Here is a 21,143-nt window from a genome sequence, read left to right as displayed (position 1 = left end):
AGAATTTTAGATAAATAATAAAGAAGAAACACTCAATTTTATAACAAACATCAAAGATTATGTCCTATAGTATATCGATAATAATAACACCTGGTATTTTTTCAGTATTCTTTTCTTCACCAAACACACACTATTCAGAATAATTCTAAGAGCTTTGTAAAATTATTGTCCCTGTTACAAATGAGGGGACTGAGACTTAGGTTAAGTATTTTGCCTAAGTTAGGAATAAATCGAGGGTAGAGAAATGCAAAACAGAGAAAAAGTGTGCTAAATGACCATATTTTTATAAATCTTCCAGGAGAGTGGCAGACTGCAATTGATAAATAATTTTTATAAATAATTTAATAAATGATATTTAAATATCATTTCATATAAACTTTATAAAGTAAGAGAAACTTCCTTCCATATTTTCTATTGGAAGTTCTGTTACAGGAAAGTGTTTCCTGGACCAGGGTGACAGTTAGCATCGGTCTTTTTATTGTCTCATGGAGAGGGATTTGTCATTCTCATGTAAGCCAAGAGCAAGAGCAAGGGTTTTACCTTCAGCTTCACCACCACGAGCTGGGCGACTTTGAGAAAGTCACACAACCTCTCTGGGGCCCACAGAGAGTCCTATCACGACCAAACCTGTGTGCTTTGAGCACCGTGAGACAATAAACGTAAAGCACTTCGAAAACTAAACCACTGTGCATATGTGAGGTGCTCTCATGAGCACTATATAAAAATATATAGGAAGAAAATCAGGATTAATAACTAGCTCCTCCCTACAGCTCTCCATTCGCTGCTCCTCAACCGTTTCTCATCTGTCATGGGTTAGCGTCCATGCATATTGGATTGACTTCCGTCCATTTCTTCTTCTTGGCCATGAATGCTATTCTGATCCCTTTTCCAAAATAACCCTGTCATTAGAGCCTTAAAGTATTAGCCAATATCATCCTTTATGTTTCTTTCTAAGTATAAAATTCTTCTGCCTTTAGGTTGTCCGTCAGTGACATTTAACATGCTCACTTCATTAATTCACAGGGTTTGTGTTTATTTTAAATCCAGGACATATGTATTCCATTTTGTTCTTCCATTACATTTTAGTTATTTTCACTAATTTATAATTTACTCCAATTTCTTTATTCTGTAAAGGTATTAGAAATCTGACTTTAATATATTCTTTCCCTTTTATTTTAAGTCTGAAAAATTTGTCAATATTTTTATGAATGATCATTATGCTATTGCCGTATAATTGAACCATTTCTCAACACTATTAATATAGGTATGCAACGTGGCATGTCTCCTATCAACAATGACTTGCTCTAGGCCGGTAGTAGAGGCAAGATAAATAGGGAACCAGTACCTTCTAGAATCCCATGCATCACCCTAGTGTTGATTCACCTACATTTGTCACACCATAGTTGTTTATTTTTTCCCCACTAAGTTAAAATAATCTTTATGGCTAAAATGTTTTAATAGTTTGTGTTATTTATCATAAATAAAAATCTATAGTGAAAAGGACACTTTAAATATTCCCTGCTCTGATTTGCTTTTTTCTTCCCCACTCTGGACATGAACTTGTGTGTATGCTTACAAACACACATACACACCCATGTTGTGTGACTTGCATGTGGGAGACATCTGTTACCCCAGAATGGCTGAAGACCTTCAATGATCTGTGAAAATCCTCTGTGTCTCACACAGTCATCTTATCACTTTAAACCTTCCTCTATGTTAACACCTGACAATCTCTTTCTGGAACAAAGTTCACTTACAAAAGTGAATGGCGCTTACACATACACACCTTCCTGGTGGCTAGTTGCCTGAAATTTTTCCCTCCGTCTAACTCCATCTGAAGATGGATCTAGAGAATGCTAAATGGCACAGGTGAAACCTATTTGTTAATTTGTTTATGGCCCATATGGTGGGAAAACAATGAGTTCCTCTCCTTCAGAAAAGTTGTAAGCAAATGAATATGATAGAAAGAATCGCAGATCTAGGCCTTGTTACCAGTGAGACACTTAGATTCAGTACCTTTATATGAAAACAGGAACAATTATAACACTTGGCCTCACGGAGAATTTATGAGGATCACAGGAGTTAATGCCTATAAAGAGTGTTTATGAACTGAGTAGCAGTTTATAAGTGTTTATTTTCCAATTTTTATCACTGATAAAACAACCATCTGCCAAAGAATCTAGCTGAAAGGTACTATCTCACAGGCTTTAATTTATAAAAATGTGGTGATCTTAAAATCATTTCTCTTCTCCCCACTGAGGCCCAAGAATTTATATCATCACAAGTCTTCAAATTGAATTATTTCAGCTTTTGATTTTTAACTTCAGAAAAACTGCATGTTGGATGAGTCAACATAACAGAATCAGTTTTTATTGATTAATTTGCTTCCAGTTCAAAGGCTAATTTATGAGACAGCAGTAATGCTTAAGATGTTTTAGCCATAATGAGCTTGGTAACCATGCATCCAAGGGTAACTGAAAGACCTTGAGGGTTTAGCCCTGCCACCATCTGAGAAAGGCATCTGGTAGCCAAAGAAGTCTGAGGCAATATAATGAGGCCTAGATACTAAAAATTGCGTTTCAAAATATGCCAAGGAGTATAACTATTATAATAACAGTATTTCCTAACAAAAGCTAAAAACGACCTCTTTTTCCCTGTCTTCCTCTTTCCCAGAGATACAAACTCTTCACGGATGAATTCTTTCCATCAATTCTTTTTAGTTACAAGCAGGAAACAGGCAGCCCTATGGGACTCACCACACCCCTTGTGTTTTCAGTGGCCTGGAACTAAACAATATAAGGAATAATATTTACATTTATGTACTATAAGGTTCAAAATTTCTCACATTAAACGTGGCTATTATAGACAATTGGCTTCTAATCCCAAGTAAAATATCCCCTTGGATGTCTGATAGATATCTCGAACTTAAAATACCTCATGCTGAACCCCTGAGCTTCTCTTACCTCAAAACCTTGCTCTACCCTTACCTGGCGATGACCACTCAGTGCCTTTCAGTTTCTCAGCAAAAAACTCTGAGGTCATTCTTGACTCTATATTAAACAGCTAACTTCACAAGAAATACTGCTGGTCCTACCTTCAGAATATACCTAAAATAATGACACTTGTCACCACCTCCCCCTCTACCATCCCCGTAGGAGCGCTCCATCACCCCTTGCCTAAATTATTACATTTGCCTCCTAGCATCACTTTTGCCCCAATGCAGTCATTCTCAACAGAGCAGCCTTCAAAATCCTTCTAACATATGTCAGATCACATCACGACTGTGCCCCAAACCCTCTAATGGCCTCTTCATTTCACTCAGAGGAAAGCTGAGTCCTTACAATTTCCTACAAGTCTCTATGTGACCTAATCCCGTGACTAATCTGACCCATCTCCTCCCACGCCCCGTTTGTTGCACTCTGGTCAGCCACAGAGCTTTTGCACTTACCGTTCCCACAGCCTGGACTACTCTTCTACCAGAGTCTTATGGTTTATTCCTTTATTCCTTCAAGTCTTCGCTTAAATGTCACCTTCTCAGTGAGACTTTCCCTAACTATTCTAATAAAAACCCAACACCTTCCACCCCACACTCCTAACTCAATCCTGTTTGTTTTTCCACAACACATGGATCACAAAATCACCCTATGTTTTATTAACTTATTAAACTTATTCTCTAAATTTTCCTAGTAGAATAAGTTCCACAAGGCCAGAAATTTTTGACTGACTTATTCACTAATGTATCCCCAGTACCCAGTGCCTTGAATCAAGTCTGTCACATAGTAGGTCTGGCCACCATGAACAGCCTCATAGATTGTATACTGCACAAGGCCAGGACACACCATTCATAGGGAATGGTACCCCCTGCAGTTGTGCGAATGTCAGCCCCATAGGATCTCAATAAACATTTGTTGAATCAAAGAAAACATGTTTTTCCCTACTATTTTTAAGTACCTCAGTTAATAACCCCTAGAAAAATTGCTTGGAGAGTTTAGAAAGACTCACAGACCAAAGGAAGATATTTATAACAGTCCCTGAGTTGTGGGTTTAAAACTACCTATAGCACCATAAATACTGTTTACTAACGTAACAAAGTATTTTGAATTCCAATGGAGGTGGGCAAATTGGCTATGTTTTGAAACTCTACATAATCACTATTTTCCCACAAGATAATTGAACAGTAAGTGTTATTTTAAGTAGTCTTGGAAGAATTCCCGGTTTCACTGTAGGAAAAGAGAAGTTTATATCTTGGGATTTTGTTTTGTTTAGAGACTCAGCACACACGACTGTTCATGCAGCTCTTTTGTCTGTCTGTGATTAAGTGAAATCCATTACTTCAAAGAGGCTTTGCCACACTTCAGCAGGGTTTACCCACTCACTTTTCCTGTTCCCTACCTTTGTAACATTCTCTCCTGGCGTGTCTCTTCCTGCTACAGCTGATTACCTGAAATTTTATAGGTAAATACATCAGCCTCCCTCATCTTCCTGTCTGATTAATTTAAGAATGTCACCGTTCCCTTGGAGTAGCCGCTGGTGACGTCATCGCCTTTCCTTACAGGATGAGTTGTCAGGAAGCAGGATTTCACCGAGGCCTTTGGGTAGAAGTGGGGAGGAGACTGGAAATGTTGCCAATCAAGGAGGTGGCCGTGGTTTTAAAAACAGTCTTTGTGTAGTCACTGGCATGACCCGTAGGCTACTAATTCATGTGGTTCATGATATTTAAAAAATGTGTCATATATAATGAGGATAACTTGTTGTGCATCAGTCACCAGAATGGTCTGGTTTTCACTGTTTTCTATTGTCTGTGTTAAGAGTTTAACGTGGCCTGATCCTGGCAGAGATGTATATGTATTCTCTGAGAGAATTTCAAGGACCTTCACATCCTTCTTGTTAAGTGGCACACACTGTGCGGCACTTGCCTTTGTCTCCTTCCTTCTGATTAATGGAGGAGGGCCTGCCCTCACAGTGGTGGTGGAGGTTTCGCTCCCGACACAGACTCCACAGTCAGCTTTTGCTGAAATAAAAACAAGTGTGATGCATGGTAAATATGTGGAAACCGAATCAGGAACATGTCCTGAGCTGCGAGGTTATCATTCCTGATTTCTTCCAAGAGGTGGAAGGAGGTGAGGGGGTGAGTGTCCAGGGAAGGCTTAGTCAATAGGAAACAGCAAGTAGCCTTTTGAGCTTTGTCACCGAGAAAATGGATAGCTAGTGGTGCAGCTTTATTGACAGAAGCTCTGAGGGAGAAACAAGGGTTAAATTTTAGATGAGAAACACTTAATTTTTGTTCGTTAGTGTGTTTCTCTGGGATGCGGTGAGGATGGATGGGAAATGTTCAAAACAGAAGTTACTCAAATTACCACATTTGGTACAATCTGAACATACCCTGTTCTTACCTGTGTTGTCAACAGTGTATCCGGAGCCTCCACAAAAGTGTGGATATGCTTTTACAGGATGACCTTTGGCTGTCCTTCCAGGCTGCAGCCTCCTTATACACCACAAAGCCACACCCCCATCACAGTAGGTGTGGCCTGACCCTCAGTTTCCACTTTCTACTCCTTGATGATTCTGGAACCTAACCCATCTTTTCAGATAGTTTTCCCAGTCTGGGCCCTGTGCCAGGCCTTCTTGCAGCTACAAAGGAGAATTGATTTAGGGTGAAGAGATTGGGCTTCAGAATCAATTACATTTGGCTCTCACTAAGGGTGTGAACACGAGTAAGTTGCTCATCTCTCTTTGTCTCCATGGTTCCATCTGTAAAATGGAGATAAAATAATCTTAGGCTCACTTTGCACATTAAATTAGATAATGTTTTGAAAGCCTCACACACATTACCTGCTGTCGTTAAGATTTGCTGTAATTAATAGAAATCCCCTGCATGCCAAGGAACAGACACACTTCCTACTAAAGTTTCTTGCTAGAAAGTGCTATTGTGTTCCTTACAAAGACTCCACAGTCAGCTTTTGCTTAAATACAAGTTTGATGCATAGGAGATATGTGGAAATTGAATCAGGAATACCTGAAAGAACAGTAAGAGTATAATGCTTTCCTCTCCGTTCCTCTCATCTTGGTTGTTTTTTCACCTCTTTTTCCTTCTTAACTTGGACAAAAGAAATTCTCAGTAAGAACATAATTAAAATTTTTCTACTTAACTTTTTCTCAACCAAGAGAGTTCTCTTAAATAATAATGTAGTATCATCCATTCATTTGTTTGTTTATTTGTTTTTTCATTCATTCTTTCAACAAGTAGTTACTCCATGCTATAGCACAATTCCTAACCCTCGTGGACAGTTCTTCTCGAGGGGGGGATTTAGTCAGTAGGCAGGCAGTTACAGGGTAATGTGGTAAAAACTGGGTTAGGGAAAGTCAGAGGCTATGGAGGTACTCAGGAAAGCCATTTTGTCCAGATTCAGAAGAGCCTTGGGACCTCCTGAAGGAAGTGGTGTCTAATGGGAGACTTAACTAATGAGTAGAACTTTGCCGGGCAGGGAACAGCATGTGTGAAGCAAGAGAGACTCTAATTTGGTGGAGGAGCTGAGTTCAGTATGATTGAAATGCAGAGTTTCAGGAAGGTTCATGGAAAGAAACAGAGTTGGTGAAGTGAGCAAAAGCCAGATTATCTCCTTATTTCTTTCTTATACTTTAAGATGTGTCCTACACACAAAAATCCGAGGTAATGCTGTGTAGTCCCACTATGGAATGAAGCCCAAGGACTTGTGCAGATGGAGAAAAACAAGCAGCTGGAAGACAGTTTTCACAATATAGTCTTCAAAAGTTTCCCAGTTTCCTCTGACTTGTCATGAATTTCCTCTAAGTTGTCATGGAGACCATCAGATATGCTCAAACATGCTTTTCAAATCCTGCTACTGATTCTCTCCCTTCATTAAGAAAAATATTGGGACTTACCAATAGCCAACATTTAGATGTCTATATTTTTCAAAAACCTTAACCTATATACCTGGTATTATTGTAACCCTATCTATAGGTAATATTTTAATAGGTAAATCATGCTAAATTATCTGCTCATAAAAAGACAAAACTCTTTCAACTCTAACCTTAATCAAAGTTAACGGAATTAAAGTATTCAAGAATGCTCTATAAAATATAAGTTTGAGAATAATTATATAAGATGAATAAGAGGAGAAATTTATTACTGAATGATTAACTGTCTCTCAAAGTAATCCGTATTTTCCTCTTTCCATGATTATTCTTGCTGTTTTCTCTGCTAAGAAGGCCGACTACCACCTTCATCCTTTGATATCCATTTTTGCATCCTTTGTCCATTTTAATATTTGTTCCAGAGGGAACTTATTCTTGTCTTTTCATTCATTTGTATTATTATTACTTTAGTTGTCATGTATTTAAAACATTTTACTAGATTTAGTTAACAGAAGTGTGCCTTAGACTTCTTTTTTATCCACTGTAGCACTTAGCTTGGGGCATGTGTTGTTTAGTTGATAATGATAGAATATTTATACAGAAGTCCTATGAAAGAATTTAAGTTTCATAGATTATCTATCTGTGACAATCTATGAAACTTCTCAACTTTGACAAAGAAAAAATGTTGAAGCAAATATTCTTCCTTAATAGCTGAATGCTGCTGAATAATTCACCTGCTATAGTTTCTAAAAATCAGACTGTTTTGCAGACTCCTGTCCATTTCTCTGTGACCAGAAATGTTGGGTGAGAGGTTCTACAGGGAAAACCATAGTCTCTAGTTGGGCAAGCTCTAAAGGAAGTGAAACTAACCAAAGAGAGGATGTGAGCACCCATCTCTGACCTCTATATCCTGTATTCTTGCTGTAAACATGATACACGTAAGGAGAGCCCCATAATACAGTTGCTTTGTAATTTTGCTAAGGATCCTCTTATATAGACAATAAACATAAAGCCACTTAGATAACTCATCTGTTTGTTCCCTAAGTAATCTACGAAAGTGCTCAGGGAATAGAAACACTTAACAAATGTCAGTTTCTGTTTTTGGTTTTAATATTGTTCCTTTTTTACAGTTATGCTGACCAATATGACAGCCACTAGCCATCTGTGGCTACTGCACACTTGAACGTTACTATTGTTTATATTGATATGTGCTCTAAGAATAAAACAAACACTGAATTTCAAAGATTTGGAATGGAGAAAAGTAATGTCAAATAGCTCATTAATAATTTTTATATTGATTGCATGTTAGTTTGGATCTATTGTGTTAAACAAAGTATGTTATTTAATTTCACGTGTTGCTTTTTATTATTTTATTAAGGTAGCTACTAGGAATCTTAAAATTACACACGTGGTTCACATTTGTGGCTTGTATTATATTTCTGTTGGACAGCACTGCTTTAAAGAGGCCTTCCTGGGTGTTGTGGCAAGACAGCTGTATTGCAGACATTCATCAAGGATCTGATCAGCAAAGGGGAAGGAAAAAGATCAAATTTTAGCTGAACAAATATGAACTATTCATATTTTACCTTTAAGAAACATTAGCTAACATGCTATACCTAATGAAAAAAAATTCCTATTTCTAGGTTACTGGTTGGCTCACCTTGGAGTGGCTTTCCTGAGAACCGAATGGGAGATGTGTATAAATGTCCTGTCGATCTGTCTACCCCTACATGTGAAAAACTCAATTTGCAAAGTAAGTTGTAATTAGCATTGTGATATTTTACAAATACAATCTGATTTGTTATATACCCGATTAAAAAAATAACAAAAGCAATGATAGCTCTATCTTAAAGAAATACAGACAGCTTTTTTTGCCTTTGTGTCTTTAGTCATATGGGCCCAATTATATCCAAATTTCCAAAACAGTTTGAAGACTTGATTTAATAAGGTGCTTGGGAAAGATGCAGCCTCCTGTACCATCTACCCCTCCCCAGACTGTGAACCAGTTTCAGCCAGAGTTTAGGATTATTTTGCTAATTATTTACAAAAATCTGAGGCTATCCACACCTCTCTCCCTCTTAAAACAAACCATTAAGTATAGAAATGTCAGTGCTAGGACTGATCTTAGAGGTGTTGAGAAACACTCTGTGTTTCTGATCATGTCTAAATGATTTCATGCTAATAAAATATATTCACAATTGGGAATGACCTGTGATTATTTGTAATTGCTATTTTAATTATCCACATCAGATGCTTTCTATTAAGTGCAAAAAGTTATTAGAGGTACAAGACTAGAAACCTAAATGAGTCATAGTTCCACACAGCATTTCGTGATGCAAGTAAAAAGTTCATTCATTTGTATTATTGAGTAAAAAGTGAAGTAAATTTGTATTATTGTATTTGTAAAAAGTTAAGTAAAGTATTATTGTATTTGTAAATATGTATTATTTGTATTATAGTTCATTCATTTGTATTATTGAGTAAAAAATTAAGTAAAAAGTTACTTAATTTGATCATCATCATCATCATCATCATCATCATCATCATCATCCAAAAAAGCCAGCACTGAGGAGTCTTAGAGTTCTGAAGAATTAAGGCCTGGATTAGGAACATATAGTGTTATGGACATCAAGGGGAAAAGAGATTCAGAAACAGTGATTAAGACTTACAAACAAAGATGGGAGTGTTTCTTACATGTTTCCGTATACTTGCTTTCCAGCACCATTTCTGGCTCAATAAACCTATTTGGTGCAAGGAATATTAGTGGTGTCAAATGATAGAGGTTGAAGAATATGAGGATTGATTGCAGACCATCATTGTATTTAAGGAGGTAGTGGGTGGTCTACATGAGTGCTTGCCAAACATTTTGAACACTCACCATACATACATAACATATATATGATACATACATAATATTTATGATGCACATATAATAGATATATATGATACAGATATAAACATATATACATGTATAAAATCTGTGAAAATAATAAAAATATATACACTAGGGGTGAGTGCTCAAAAGTTTTATTATATCACCCCTAATGTTTCATACCCTCTAACTTTTGAACACTCACCTCTAATGTATATATTGTATTTTTAAAAATTATTAACATATACACGTACTGACATATTATCTTCCTAAATAGAAATAAATTTAAAGGAATAAAAACGTACACATAGAAGCTTTGTTATTTTCTTTCTGTGCTCCATATTATCATATTTTGTAACATTCTTATCTAGAGTATAAATCCAATAGTGTTGAAAGGAGAACATAGATTACAAAGAATTTAGGAGTGGGTGAGTAGTGAACAAGTATAAGGAGTGAAAGTAGACTTTCCATAAGTTGAGTAGTGAAGAAGAATTGGGGAAATAGTTTAATGGGGCAGCAGGGTTAGGGGAAGATTTTCTAATAAAAAGGGGGTGATCTTATCTGTAGGGAGAGTGGAAGGAGGTGATTAAAAGAGAGTGACTCATAGTAAAGAATAGAGTTAACTGGATGGAATTAACATCACTGGTCCCTAAGAAAATGAGTCTTAGAAAAAATGCTCCCTTCTCTAAAACACAAAGGAAAGAGAAAAAGTAAGAGTTCTAAGAATGGACTTTAGGTAAACATGAGCGAAGCTGAGATTATCCTTTGAATGTGATTATGTTCTCTGAAGTGTAAACAGGTTATTCAGAGAGTGATGGGACCTGAGTTGAGTTTGGAGGCTTGAGAAGAAGGATAAAGTTTTCCAAAAGTCAACTTGAGACATGGGTAAATGAAAGTGACAATATTGGTTTGGCAGAGATTAAACAGCATGAGTAAATGACATTATTGAGGAGAATTGCAATGTTCAGTAGCTGAACAATGGATACAGTGGATGGTGCCCTGGTTCAGTGGGAGAGAGGAGGCTGGAAATATTTATTTTTCTCCATGATTAGCCTCATTATCTCCTTTTAAAATTCACTCACCTTTGAGCCAGATTCTACCATATGGCATTCCTTGATAATACTTTAAGGATATTTTTTTCTGATCCAGAATGAAGCCTTAAATAGTCACCATGACCTTGGAAGGAACTAGGATGCCAAACTGGAGACCAACTGGTATCTTCAGAGGTGTTTTGTTTGGCCAACACTTTGTTTTTCAAAAATTTAAATTTAAATGCCTGTAAGTTATGCCCTCTTCACACCCTACCCATTAGTATCTTAACATCTGCAGCCTCACGTGTTTACAGGAGCTCCCTGATCACTGAGGCCTCTCATTTCGTTATATTTGACGATATATAATTCAAGCACCTGGAGAAATTACACTAAATCTCATGCTGTATATACACATGAGTGTGTGTAGGTTTCTTTTAACAACTTTAAATATATGGTAAAAATTTAGTCGCTCTTTAAACTTTTTTTCCCTTTGAAAGCTTTCACGAGCATTCCCAATGTTACTGAGATGAAAACCAACATGAGCCTTGGCTTGACACTTACAAGGAACGTGGGAACCGGAGGATTTCTCGTGAGTGTTTACTTTTCAAACCTTCATTCCCCTCAAGAAAGTACGAAGTTGGTGTCTCTCACCATCCCTCCTGTCAATTCAAATCTTCAGGTGTAAATGTTAGAGCTTGCTTTTTGGTCAGTCATGCTATGTAGCTATCTAACGTGAAATAGCACTCTGTTGATGTGTAGGCTTCTGAAGATATTCAGCAAAAACCATCGCCACAGAGTGTTTTGGAAAAGGGGAACAAAAGTGGCATCAATTCCTTGCTCTTGGAAAATGTGCCTGGTTTTGTTGATAACAGCAGAATTCCAGGTCTCATTTCTCCTTCCTCTAAGAACATTCAAGATAGGTTACCACTAATTCAGGAAGTAGGTTTCAAATCCAAAAAGTATTTTTGTTTTTAATCATTTCCTCTAACTTTTGGCTAATCTGATATTATTGAAGGCATAGCTCGGTCTCTCATCTTATTTTATGTTAGGGTTACTTTCACTTTGTTTCTAGAATATTGTGAAAAGACATCACAAATCAGTGAAATGGATTGCCTTATTTAACAAGTTGGGACAATTAGTTGGTTAATAACTTGCATATCCAACTATACTTTCAAGTGAATTAAAGAGTTAATATATCAAAGTAGAAGTAAGTAGAAATTTTCTGAGGGAAGAATTTCTGAGTTTAGAACTAACAGAAGAAATAATATAGGAAATTGTTGAAAAGATTTGACTATAATAAAATTAAAACCTTTGCACATCAAAAAAAAGTTTAACGGCAAATGAAAAGCCAATTTTATTAGACATTTCCACCAGCATATCCTAGATGTATCACCATGTTAAAATAGTCTTAGAAAGCTTATTTGAACATCTCATTAGTTATAGCTATACCATTGACATGCTAACCTAGAAGTCTATGTGTACAAGTATAACTGGATTATTCTAAACTGTAATCAATTTTGAACAATATCATTCATCTTTTCACTAACAGATATTAGTATTCAGACAGACTTTGGCCCACTAAGTAAATTAAGTATTGCTTATAATATGTGTTCCATCAGTGCATAAATGAATATTGCAATGAATTTTTACGGTTTATAATATTCCAAAGTCCTTATAATAGAATCACTTTCATCTTTTTTATTTGCTTGGTTGTTTTTAAAGTTGAATAAATTCAGAAAGAGAAATATATTGAGATATAGGGATTAGAGAATGTACTTCAAAAGTTTTTAACCTGTAACTTCAGATAGAGTAAAATAAAATTGCATGAGAATTTGAGAGATTAATTTAACAAAGTAGGGAGCAGAGAGGGAGAGGGAGGTAGCAGGGAAGGAGAGGGGGAAAAAGAAAGAAGAAAGAAAAAAGCCAAAACTTCCTTTACATACCTAAAAGATCAAAACCTTAAGATACTCTTAAGAATTATTTGGAAAAGACTGACAATCATCACATTTTTTTGAATCTTCTTAAAGTTCTGGGCTTTAAGCAGGAATGTAGTTTTGGCATTAACAATTGGCATATTCTAATTTCAATTTCTTAATGCTGTTTTCCATTGCTTTTAAAGCAAAAGAAATAATTTTTTGAATATTTCATGAGTTATTATTTTCCATGGTGATTAGAAAAAAACAACTTGGGGATGGAGATATAAGAACCAATAATTGGTGTTTGTTGTTTGATAAACTACCAAAGGCATCAATTATGATTTCCCCCTAATTGGCAAAATGAACCAGTTTTATTGGGGGGGGGGAACTAGCGTTGATCATTGAGCATGAAATCTGACTACAGCTGCTTTCTTCTCCTTTAAGCTACCAACAATTAAACTGGGTCAGATAAATTTCCTTTTGTTTTTCCAATAGCTTTTTGCAAGTCCACTCTTTTCCGTTCAATTTTAATAACCACTCCACAGCTCACCATAATGTCAAACTTTGTAGATAGATGTTTAAGATCTTGGCTTGACTTCTCTTTCCCATTTTCTTCCCTTTTACATCTAATGATTTTAATATTATTTGATCTAATATTTCCAGTGTGCTTTAGCCATGATTTAATCAAGAGTCCTTGGCATTTAAGGGCTGCTGAAAAGGGGAGACTTGGGATTGGGTTAATGGGGAGATGAAGAACTGAAGCACATATGATGTGGGCAAGAAGACACAGTGCCAGCCTGCGTTGACTAAAGGTTTCCAGGATTGGAAATCAGTGTTCTGAAGTTCTCAAAGAAATCTTTTATAGCAAAGTTAAAAACTGGCAGTTCCTGGACCTCATTTGTATTTGTTTAACATACAGAGTGTTGTTGTTGTTTTTTAAAACTGGGGATTGTCACACAAAATTTGTCCTCGCTGACTCTCCTTGAAAATTTGGGAGTTCTGGCAGCACCAAGCCTGTTTCATACCAATCAGTGGGCAGGAGCCGCAGGAGCTGTCCCTGAATATAACGCATGGGCTCTTCATGCACCTTGCTGTCTACCTGGCCCCAAGCACCCTTGTAGGTTTCCTACCTGGCCCTCGAACACATTTGGGTTTATGGTTTCTACTGAATACCGTGTTTCCCCCAAAACCAGACCGGGTCTTATATTAATATTTGCTCCAAAAGACACATTAAGGCTTATGTTCAGGGGATGTCATCCTGAAAAATCATGCTAGGGCTTATTTTCCAGTTAGGTCTTATTTTCGGGGAAACACAGTAGTACACCTGGAAGGGATAAGAGGATGCTAGCTAACAATTATATATCACTTCCCATTTACCCAGCACTATTCTAACTCTTCTATACCTATCAACCCATTTAATCTTCACAACAACTTTAAAAAAAATAGAAGACATGATTATCCTCATTTTACAGATGAAACACCTGAGACCCAGGTAACTGAGAGATAAGAAATGAACTTCACACTCATCTTTCTTCTGGGTGTTCTCTGGAAGGAAAGCACCCCTTTGCTCTGGTTTGCTGGGTGACCCGATAGGCTCCTGCCTCCACAGACACCTGCCCCTGACAGTCCCAGTGCCCCTCTGCCCTGAAGAGACTTACCACTGGGCACTGTATATCTGCCATCTTCCTCACTTCTGCTGGCTCTGGCTCACTTTCACTCAAAGGAATTTACCTGTTAGTTTCAAGAGTTGACAATTCTTACTGTCTTGTGAAAGAATAGAAATGATTTTTGAGTTTCACAAATGGGAAGGTAGAGGGCTAACATCACCCGTGTTTTGTCTCTCATTGTTCTCATGTTTTTGAAGACATGTGGTCCTTTGTGGGCACAGCAGTGCGGAAGTCAATATTACACAACTGGAGTTTGTTCCGACGTCAGTCCTGATTTTCAACACTTGGCCAGCTTTTCCCCAGCAGTGCAGAGTAAGTTAAGAATGTGCAGAGGGTGGGAGCAATGCCTTGCATTAAAAGAAGGGAAAACATTTATCAATGAGTGCCACCCAACCCCTCAACTCTATTTTAAGTCTCATTTTCATATGTGCGTGAAGTCTGACTTACCTATGGAAATCTGTTTCTCTTATCATCCTCTATGTAGCCTGCCCTTCCTTCATAGATGTTGTGGTTGTATGTGATGAATCAAACAGTATCTATCCCTGGGAGGCAGTAAAGAATTTTTTGGAAAAATTTGTACAAGGCCTGGATATAGGCCCCACAAAAACACAGGTATGGACATCAATAATCCATAAATTAACCCACAGCTTTCTTTCTGAGAAAATATTGTTAGAGATGAGGTCTTAATTTTCACATTTGTCAAATCCCCATATTAATTGCATACGACTATAATGGTAATCTTGAAAGTTAATTGATACTTGTACTACATTGAGTTATTCATGTATGACTTTGCCCAATGCTGGTCTTTGAGTTTAGATTTCTATTTCTGACACAGGCATTGACACGGAATATAGCATTTTAATCCTCTTTACTTCTTTATTGTTTCCTCTTCTAACTCATAATTTATCAGTAAATTTTACAATCCAATATGTATTTTTTTCTTTACACCCACTTGGACAAGTAATGAATTTCTTTTGTTTACTCCTTGCTGGTAAAACAATTATTGTTGAATTCTGGGATTTTTGTACATAAGTTTGTAGATAGTATAATTCTACCACTTATTATTTCATCATCTTTTATCATATTCGAGCCTAACTTCCTTTTTATTTTTTCCGCTACACAGGACAGGTCTTTTCATCAATATAGCTCTCTATATTTTATGGAATCTTTAATTTGCTTTTCTGTCTTCTTGAGGTAGGCAACCAAAACTCGGGAGCAGAAGCTTCATGCTTCTGTAAAACTAACTAGCATTTTATTTTTAAAGCTCTGGAGTTGTTTTTCTTTCTTTCTTATTAGATCTGCTATTTCATGGGTCAGTGCATTGTAGCAGTACATTGAACCAGTATCAACAAGGACCAGTTCACAGAGTTACCAGTGTATCTTCTTGTGTTGCATATGATTCTCCAGTGTTCAACATCTAGTAACAATTGTTGGAACATTTTCCTCCAAATACTTTGCAGTTATCTATATTGACGTTTGCTTTTCTGTTTTCCTACACAATATTCTATAATCTTGTTATACTTTTTTCCTATTGACATTGCTTCTGAATACCACAAGGACATTAATGTCTCCCAAAACTTTGGAGGTTTCAGTGTGGGTTTTCACCAGAAAATTCTGTTAAATAAGACTAGGTATAGCTCTGGTTTCTGGAGAGTATCACTTCACTGGTAAGGCCACTCTTAAGAGAAGTTTTCCTATGCATCTGCTTATTTTCTCTGTCTCTAAATGAATTACCCCCATAACATGACTTATTTTGATAGTCTGTAGTATGAAACGCACGGTCCCCATCCTCTTGTCATCCTATCCCAATGTATCTTCTTCATCATCTCTAGAGGTGGTTTTACTTAGTCCTCTTATTGCTTTCTAAATGTGACGTTTCTGTAAGTCTTAATATACCACATTTCTTTAAATCCTCTCATTAGCCTTCCCCTTTCTTACACAGAAGTTCCAGGGTCATGTCATGGGAGTTACAACCATCTTCCTCTCATGCTAGACTTTGAAATCCTCAGAGTTATTTTATTTTTTTTTATATTAAAAATACAAAATGAATTTTATTTTTTCTTTTCCACAAATTTGCTTGTTCCTTGATGACATGAACCTTTATATTAAAGTAACTGCTATTAGGGTATTAAAAATAAAAGGTCAACATGTCATTGAGATGAAGATTTTGATTAACTCACCATTTCCTTTCCCACCACATACAAAAACATGCAGATCTCAAAAAGGGAGTCAGAATTTCTTCCTTAAATACATTTTTTTTACATCCTCATTTGCTTTCTTTCTTTTTTTTTTTTTAGTTTTATTTTATTTTATTTTATTTTTACATCCCTCACACCGTGAACCCCCCTCCCCGCATCCACCACCACCCCGACCTCACACCGAGCCATCACATTATACACATAAAATTATAGTTGGCATTCATTAATGTCCAGCCTCTGGTGTACAATGCCATGACCAGGCATCCACAGCATCCCTGAGATGGTCTCCCAAACAGGACACATGTCCATCGGACACTCAACAAAATCCCCAAACACTATTGAATAAGTTCCCCAAAGTAATTCTCAAAAAACCCTGAGGCCATCCTGTGGTCACCAGCCGCCCCCCAATCCCTTCACCCTTCCCCCCGTCCCCAACCCCCTCCCCCCCGCCCATCTAACAACTCTCGGTTTTTTGTGTCCCCAAAACTGTTTCTGATTAGTTCATACACATATTCTTTTCTTTAGATTCCGCATATAAGTGAGATCATATGGTACTTGTCTTTCTCTTTCTGACTTATTTCACTTAACATAATGTTCTCTAGATCCATCCATGTTGTTGCAAATGATAAGATTTCTTTTTTCTTTATGGCTGCATAATACTCCATTGTATAAATGTACCACAGCTTCTTAATCCAGTCATCGACCGATGGGCATTTCGGTTGTTTCCATATCTTGGCTATTGTGTAAAGTGCTGCAATAAACATAGGAGTGCATACAGATTTTTGAATTGGAGTTTTGGATTTCTCCGGGTAGATGCCTAGGAGTGGAATTACTGGATCATAGGGTAGTTCCATTTTCAGATTCCTGAGATACCTCCATACTGTTTTCCATAGTGGCTGCACTAATCTGCAATCCCACCAACAGTGCACTAGCATTCCCTTTTCTCCACATCCGCGCCAGCATTTGTTGTTTGTTGATTTACTGATGATAGCCATTTTGACTGGGGTGAGGTAGTATCTCATTGTGGTTTTTATTTGCATTTCTCTGATGGTTAGTGAGGTTGAGCATTTCTGCATATGTCTTCTTGCCTTCTGTATGTCCTTTTTAGAAAAATGTCTCCTCAAGTCCTCTGCCCATTTTTTAATTGGGTTGTTTGTTTTTTGGAGTTGAGTTGAGTAAGTTTTTTATAGATTTGTGATATTAATCCCTTATCAGAGTTATTTTTGATCCTTTCTTCTCTCCAACTTATCCTAAAGGGAGGGACTAAGTACTATCATATTTTTGCCATCTACCCAGTGGCTGGTCAACTGCCTTCCTAGCAAAAGTAGCTGATTAAACTCAGAAATCCAGGCCTTGCCCCTTCCATCTTCCGTATATGCTGACCTATATTTTAGAGACACTTTTACCTCTGATGTCTTATTGCCACTTCCTGCTCTGGAAGTCCCAAGTCCTAGGCATAGAAAGTGATCAATGCTGAGGACAAAGTCATTAACAGAAGTGTTTGACTGTCTTGATATGAAGGATTAGGATTATGTGCCTGAATATCTTGCTCAGAAGTTATTCTGTTTCTCAGTTCTCTCAAATCATTCTCTGGAATGGCGTTTTCTCAGAAGGCCAGAAACTCTGGCCTCACATGCATCTAGAGCATCTTTCCTCCTGTGATTAGAGGAAATGCAGCACAATAAATACATCCAAATTGACTGCATTGTTTTTTCTTGTATTTAACTCTAATTCTTTGTTTATTTTATAGTTATCCTCAATTGATGAGATGTAATCTTCAATCTATGACTTCTTATAATTCTTTACATGTTTATATCCATTGTTAATTTAGAAATTATATCATTTTAATTTTCCTCTTATGAACTTTATTCTAATAATTATCCATATTAAAATAGTATAGGACAATGCTTAAAATTTTACACCTATAACACTTGAGAACCAAATTATACACAATAGTACTTCATCTTGCTTATCAATAAGTACTGCTACTGTACATTTACAGCCTCTAACAAAGTCATTCCATTGGCAGAAAAATAACTTCTTATGAACAAAGTCGGAATTGATTCCCTTAAGTCAGAGTCTAGATGCACTTTTGATTTTCATTCTATTGGTTAAATAGAAATGATTTATAACTTAATGACAACTCTTTAATAAACTTCTGCTCTCTTGCAGGTGGGATTAATTCAGTATGCCAATAATCCAAGAGTTGTGTTTAATCTGAACACTTATAAAACAAAAGCTAAAATGATTACAGCAACATCCCAGACATTCCAACATGGTGGGGACCTCACAAATACATTCAAAGCAATTCAGTATGCAAGGTAAGTTATGAAGCTAATGGGCCAATATTTTGATAAAATAGAAGTTCTTATAAATAACAAAAAGAAAAGACAAAGAAAAATAATATACCTGGTATCCACATTTAAATCAGAAATAATAAAGTTTAAACATTCTGTAACTTAAACACTTTGAGAAAGCAATAGGACATATAATTTAAAAATCTTTGATTTCTAGGATTTTCATGAAATTTTTCATGAGTTTTTAAGATTTTATATGACATAAATGAAACTAAAAGAATTTAGGTTAAAACAGTAGGAAACAGGGCAATCTGGAAGTATTTGTTAATATTTATCATGAAACAGCAATTTGGAAGTATTTGTTAATATTCATCATGGCTACAAACAACTTGAGCTAATGAAGCATTTCATGCTAATTAAGAATGGCCATAGAATCTTAAATGTTAATGACCTAGGAGTCTGAATCGAATTGAATGGGTTTATAATACTCATTACAATCTGGAGCAACGTGGATTTTACAACTATATAGCACTCTCCTAATTCTTAGCTCAGTTTCTCTCTTTTCGACCTTGTCCTTTATTCTGCTCTAATCAGATGCCTTTACAAAAATGCTAAACACTCTCCTATTGGGGGAAAGGGGTTATCACTGTGTGAGGGATACAAATGATAAATGTCTAACTATTACATTGTTTCGTACACTAGACTAATAAAAAAAATATTTTTTTTTAAAAAATGAAGATTAAAAAAAAATGACAACAATCAGCACACCTTCCCTTAAACCTACTTCCTGCCTTTTTCATCTTGTTGTTCACCTCTTCTTTCTTATTCCTTCTTTCCATTAATTACTTGAAAGAAGTGTCTATACTCCCTCCCTCCACTTCTTGAAACACATGGCTCTGCCACCAGGTAAACGTGGCCCCTTAATCACCCAACAACACACTGGTCCTCCTCAAGCCTCACCCTTGTTAGCTTCTCTTGAACATTCGGTGATGATGAGCACACACTGCTATTTCTGCTTCTGTTGCCATGACACCACAAACTTCTAGAATCCCTTCCAAAATTTTCGTCAACAATTTTGCCTCTTCACTGGCTCCTTTTCCTATTTTTCTTTCACTAAACAGAGCCCTCTTTTAATTATAGCCCTTTTTTCTTAGGCATTGTACCCATTTTCACAGTATTAGTGTCAGTCCTGTATAGACTACCCCATTGCTATGTCCGTTCTGAACGCTCCCAAAATTCACACAGGGACCCAGATGATACTGAGTGTTGGCTCACTTTTCAAATTCAATAGATCCTAAACTGGCCTTATTCTTTTCCCTACCCTTCCTCATGACTTTGTTATTTCGATTCATGCTACTGCCTATTCCACCAGTCATTAAGACTAAAAACTTGATGGCTTTCTGTATTCTTTCTGTGTCTCCTTAGATTTCGCATCTGATCCGTCACCACATCCTGTCATTTCTGTTTCTGAATTTCCTTGTATTTGCACCTTCTTTTCTCTGTGTGTATATTTTAGTTAATGTTTCTATAAACTGGTGACTCTCCCTATATGTCTTGAAGAACTATGACAGAACTTGGGTGATTAAAAAAAAAAAGGCTAAGAAATAAGAAGTCCTTTTAAAACACCATGTCAAATATAAAAGACCCACAGAAAAAGTTAATGGGTTTGATTATATCAAAATATAAAATTCTGTACAGAAGTAATATCACTAAAATTCAAAAGATGATTAATGAGTTGAAATTATTTACGGTATATATGCCTGGATAATTTTCTTTATTAACAAAAGATCTTACTAATCATTAAGAAAATGATGACTACAAAGAAAAATGGGCAAAGATAAAGAAGTATCAAGTTCATAGAAAAAGATATTCAAATCGTTAATAAACATATAAAGTGCTCATTATCCCTTCATATGGAAAAAAATGCATATTAAAACTGCAGATATATATTATTTGCCACTTCTCAGAATGTCCCAAATTAAGAAGTTTAATAATCGTCACTGTTAAGGAAAGGAGGTGGTGAAATGTATTGTTGTACCCTGATGGTAATATAAATTCCTTGAAGTTTTTGAAAGTCAATTTGACATTATCTATCAAAACTAGAAAATCTATATCCTTTGTTACAGTTATTTTATCATATATATATATATATATACACATATATATATATATATACACACATTTGAAAATGTATGCCAAGATATATACACAAGGACATTAAGTACTTAAAAAATTCAAAGTGCCCTAAATGCCCAATAATGGGGAATTTGTTAAATAAGCTATGAT

The 21,143-nt window shown here is 36.3% G+C and overlaps 1 protein-coding gene across 1 annotated transcript in view; it reads left to right on the top strand.

The window, feature by feature from the left end:
* ITGA2 (integrin subunit alpha 2) overlaps nt 1-21,143 on the top strand; it is an 89,030-nt gene that overhangs the window by 29,707 nt on the left and 38,180 nt on the right. Inside the window, exons 3-7 of the mRNA XM_081053329.1 lie at nt 8,520-8,629; nt 11,277-11,368; nt 14,560-14,674; nt 14,847-14,974; nt 18,733-18,881. Of these exons, the coding sequence (XP_080909455.1) occupies nt 8,520-8,629; nt 11,277-11,368; nt 14,560-14,674; nt 14,847-14,974; nt 18,733-18,881 (594 nt within the window). The remainder of the gene's footprint in view (nt 1-8,519; nt 8,630-11,276; nt 11,369-14,559; nt 14,675-14,846; nt 14,975-18,732; nt 18,882-21,143) is intronic.

The sequence above is a fragment of the Rhinolophus hipposideros genome, assembly GCF_964194185.1.
Source record: "Rhinolophus hipposideros genome assembly, chromosome: 7".
Lineage (NCBI taxonomy): Eukaryota > Metazoa > Chordata > Mammalia > Chiroptera > Rhinolophidae > Rhinolophus > Rhinolophus hipposideros.
The sequence above is the reverse complement of the archived record's forward strand: the minus strand, read 5'-3'. Positions and strand labels throughout refer to the sequence as shown.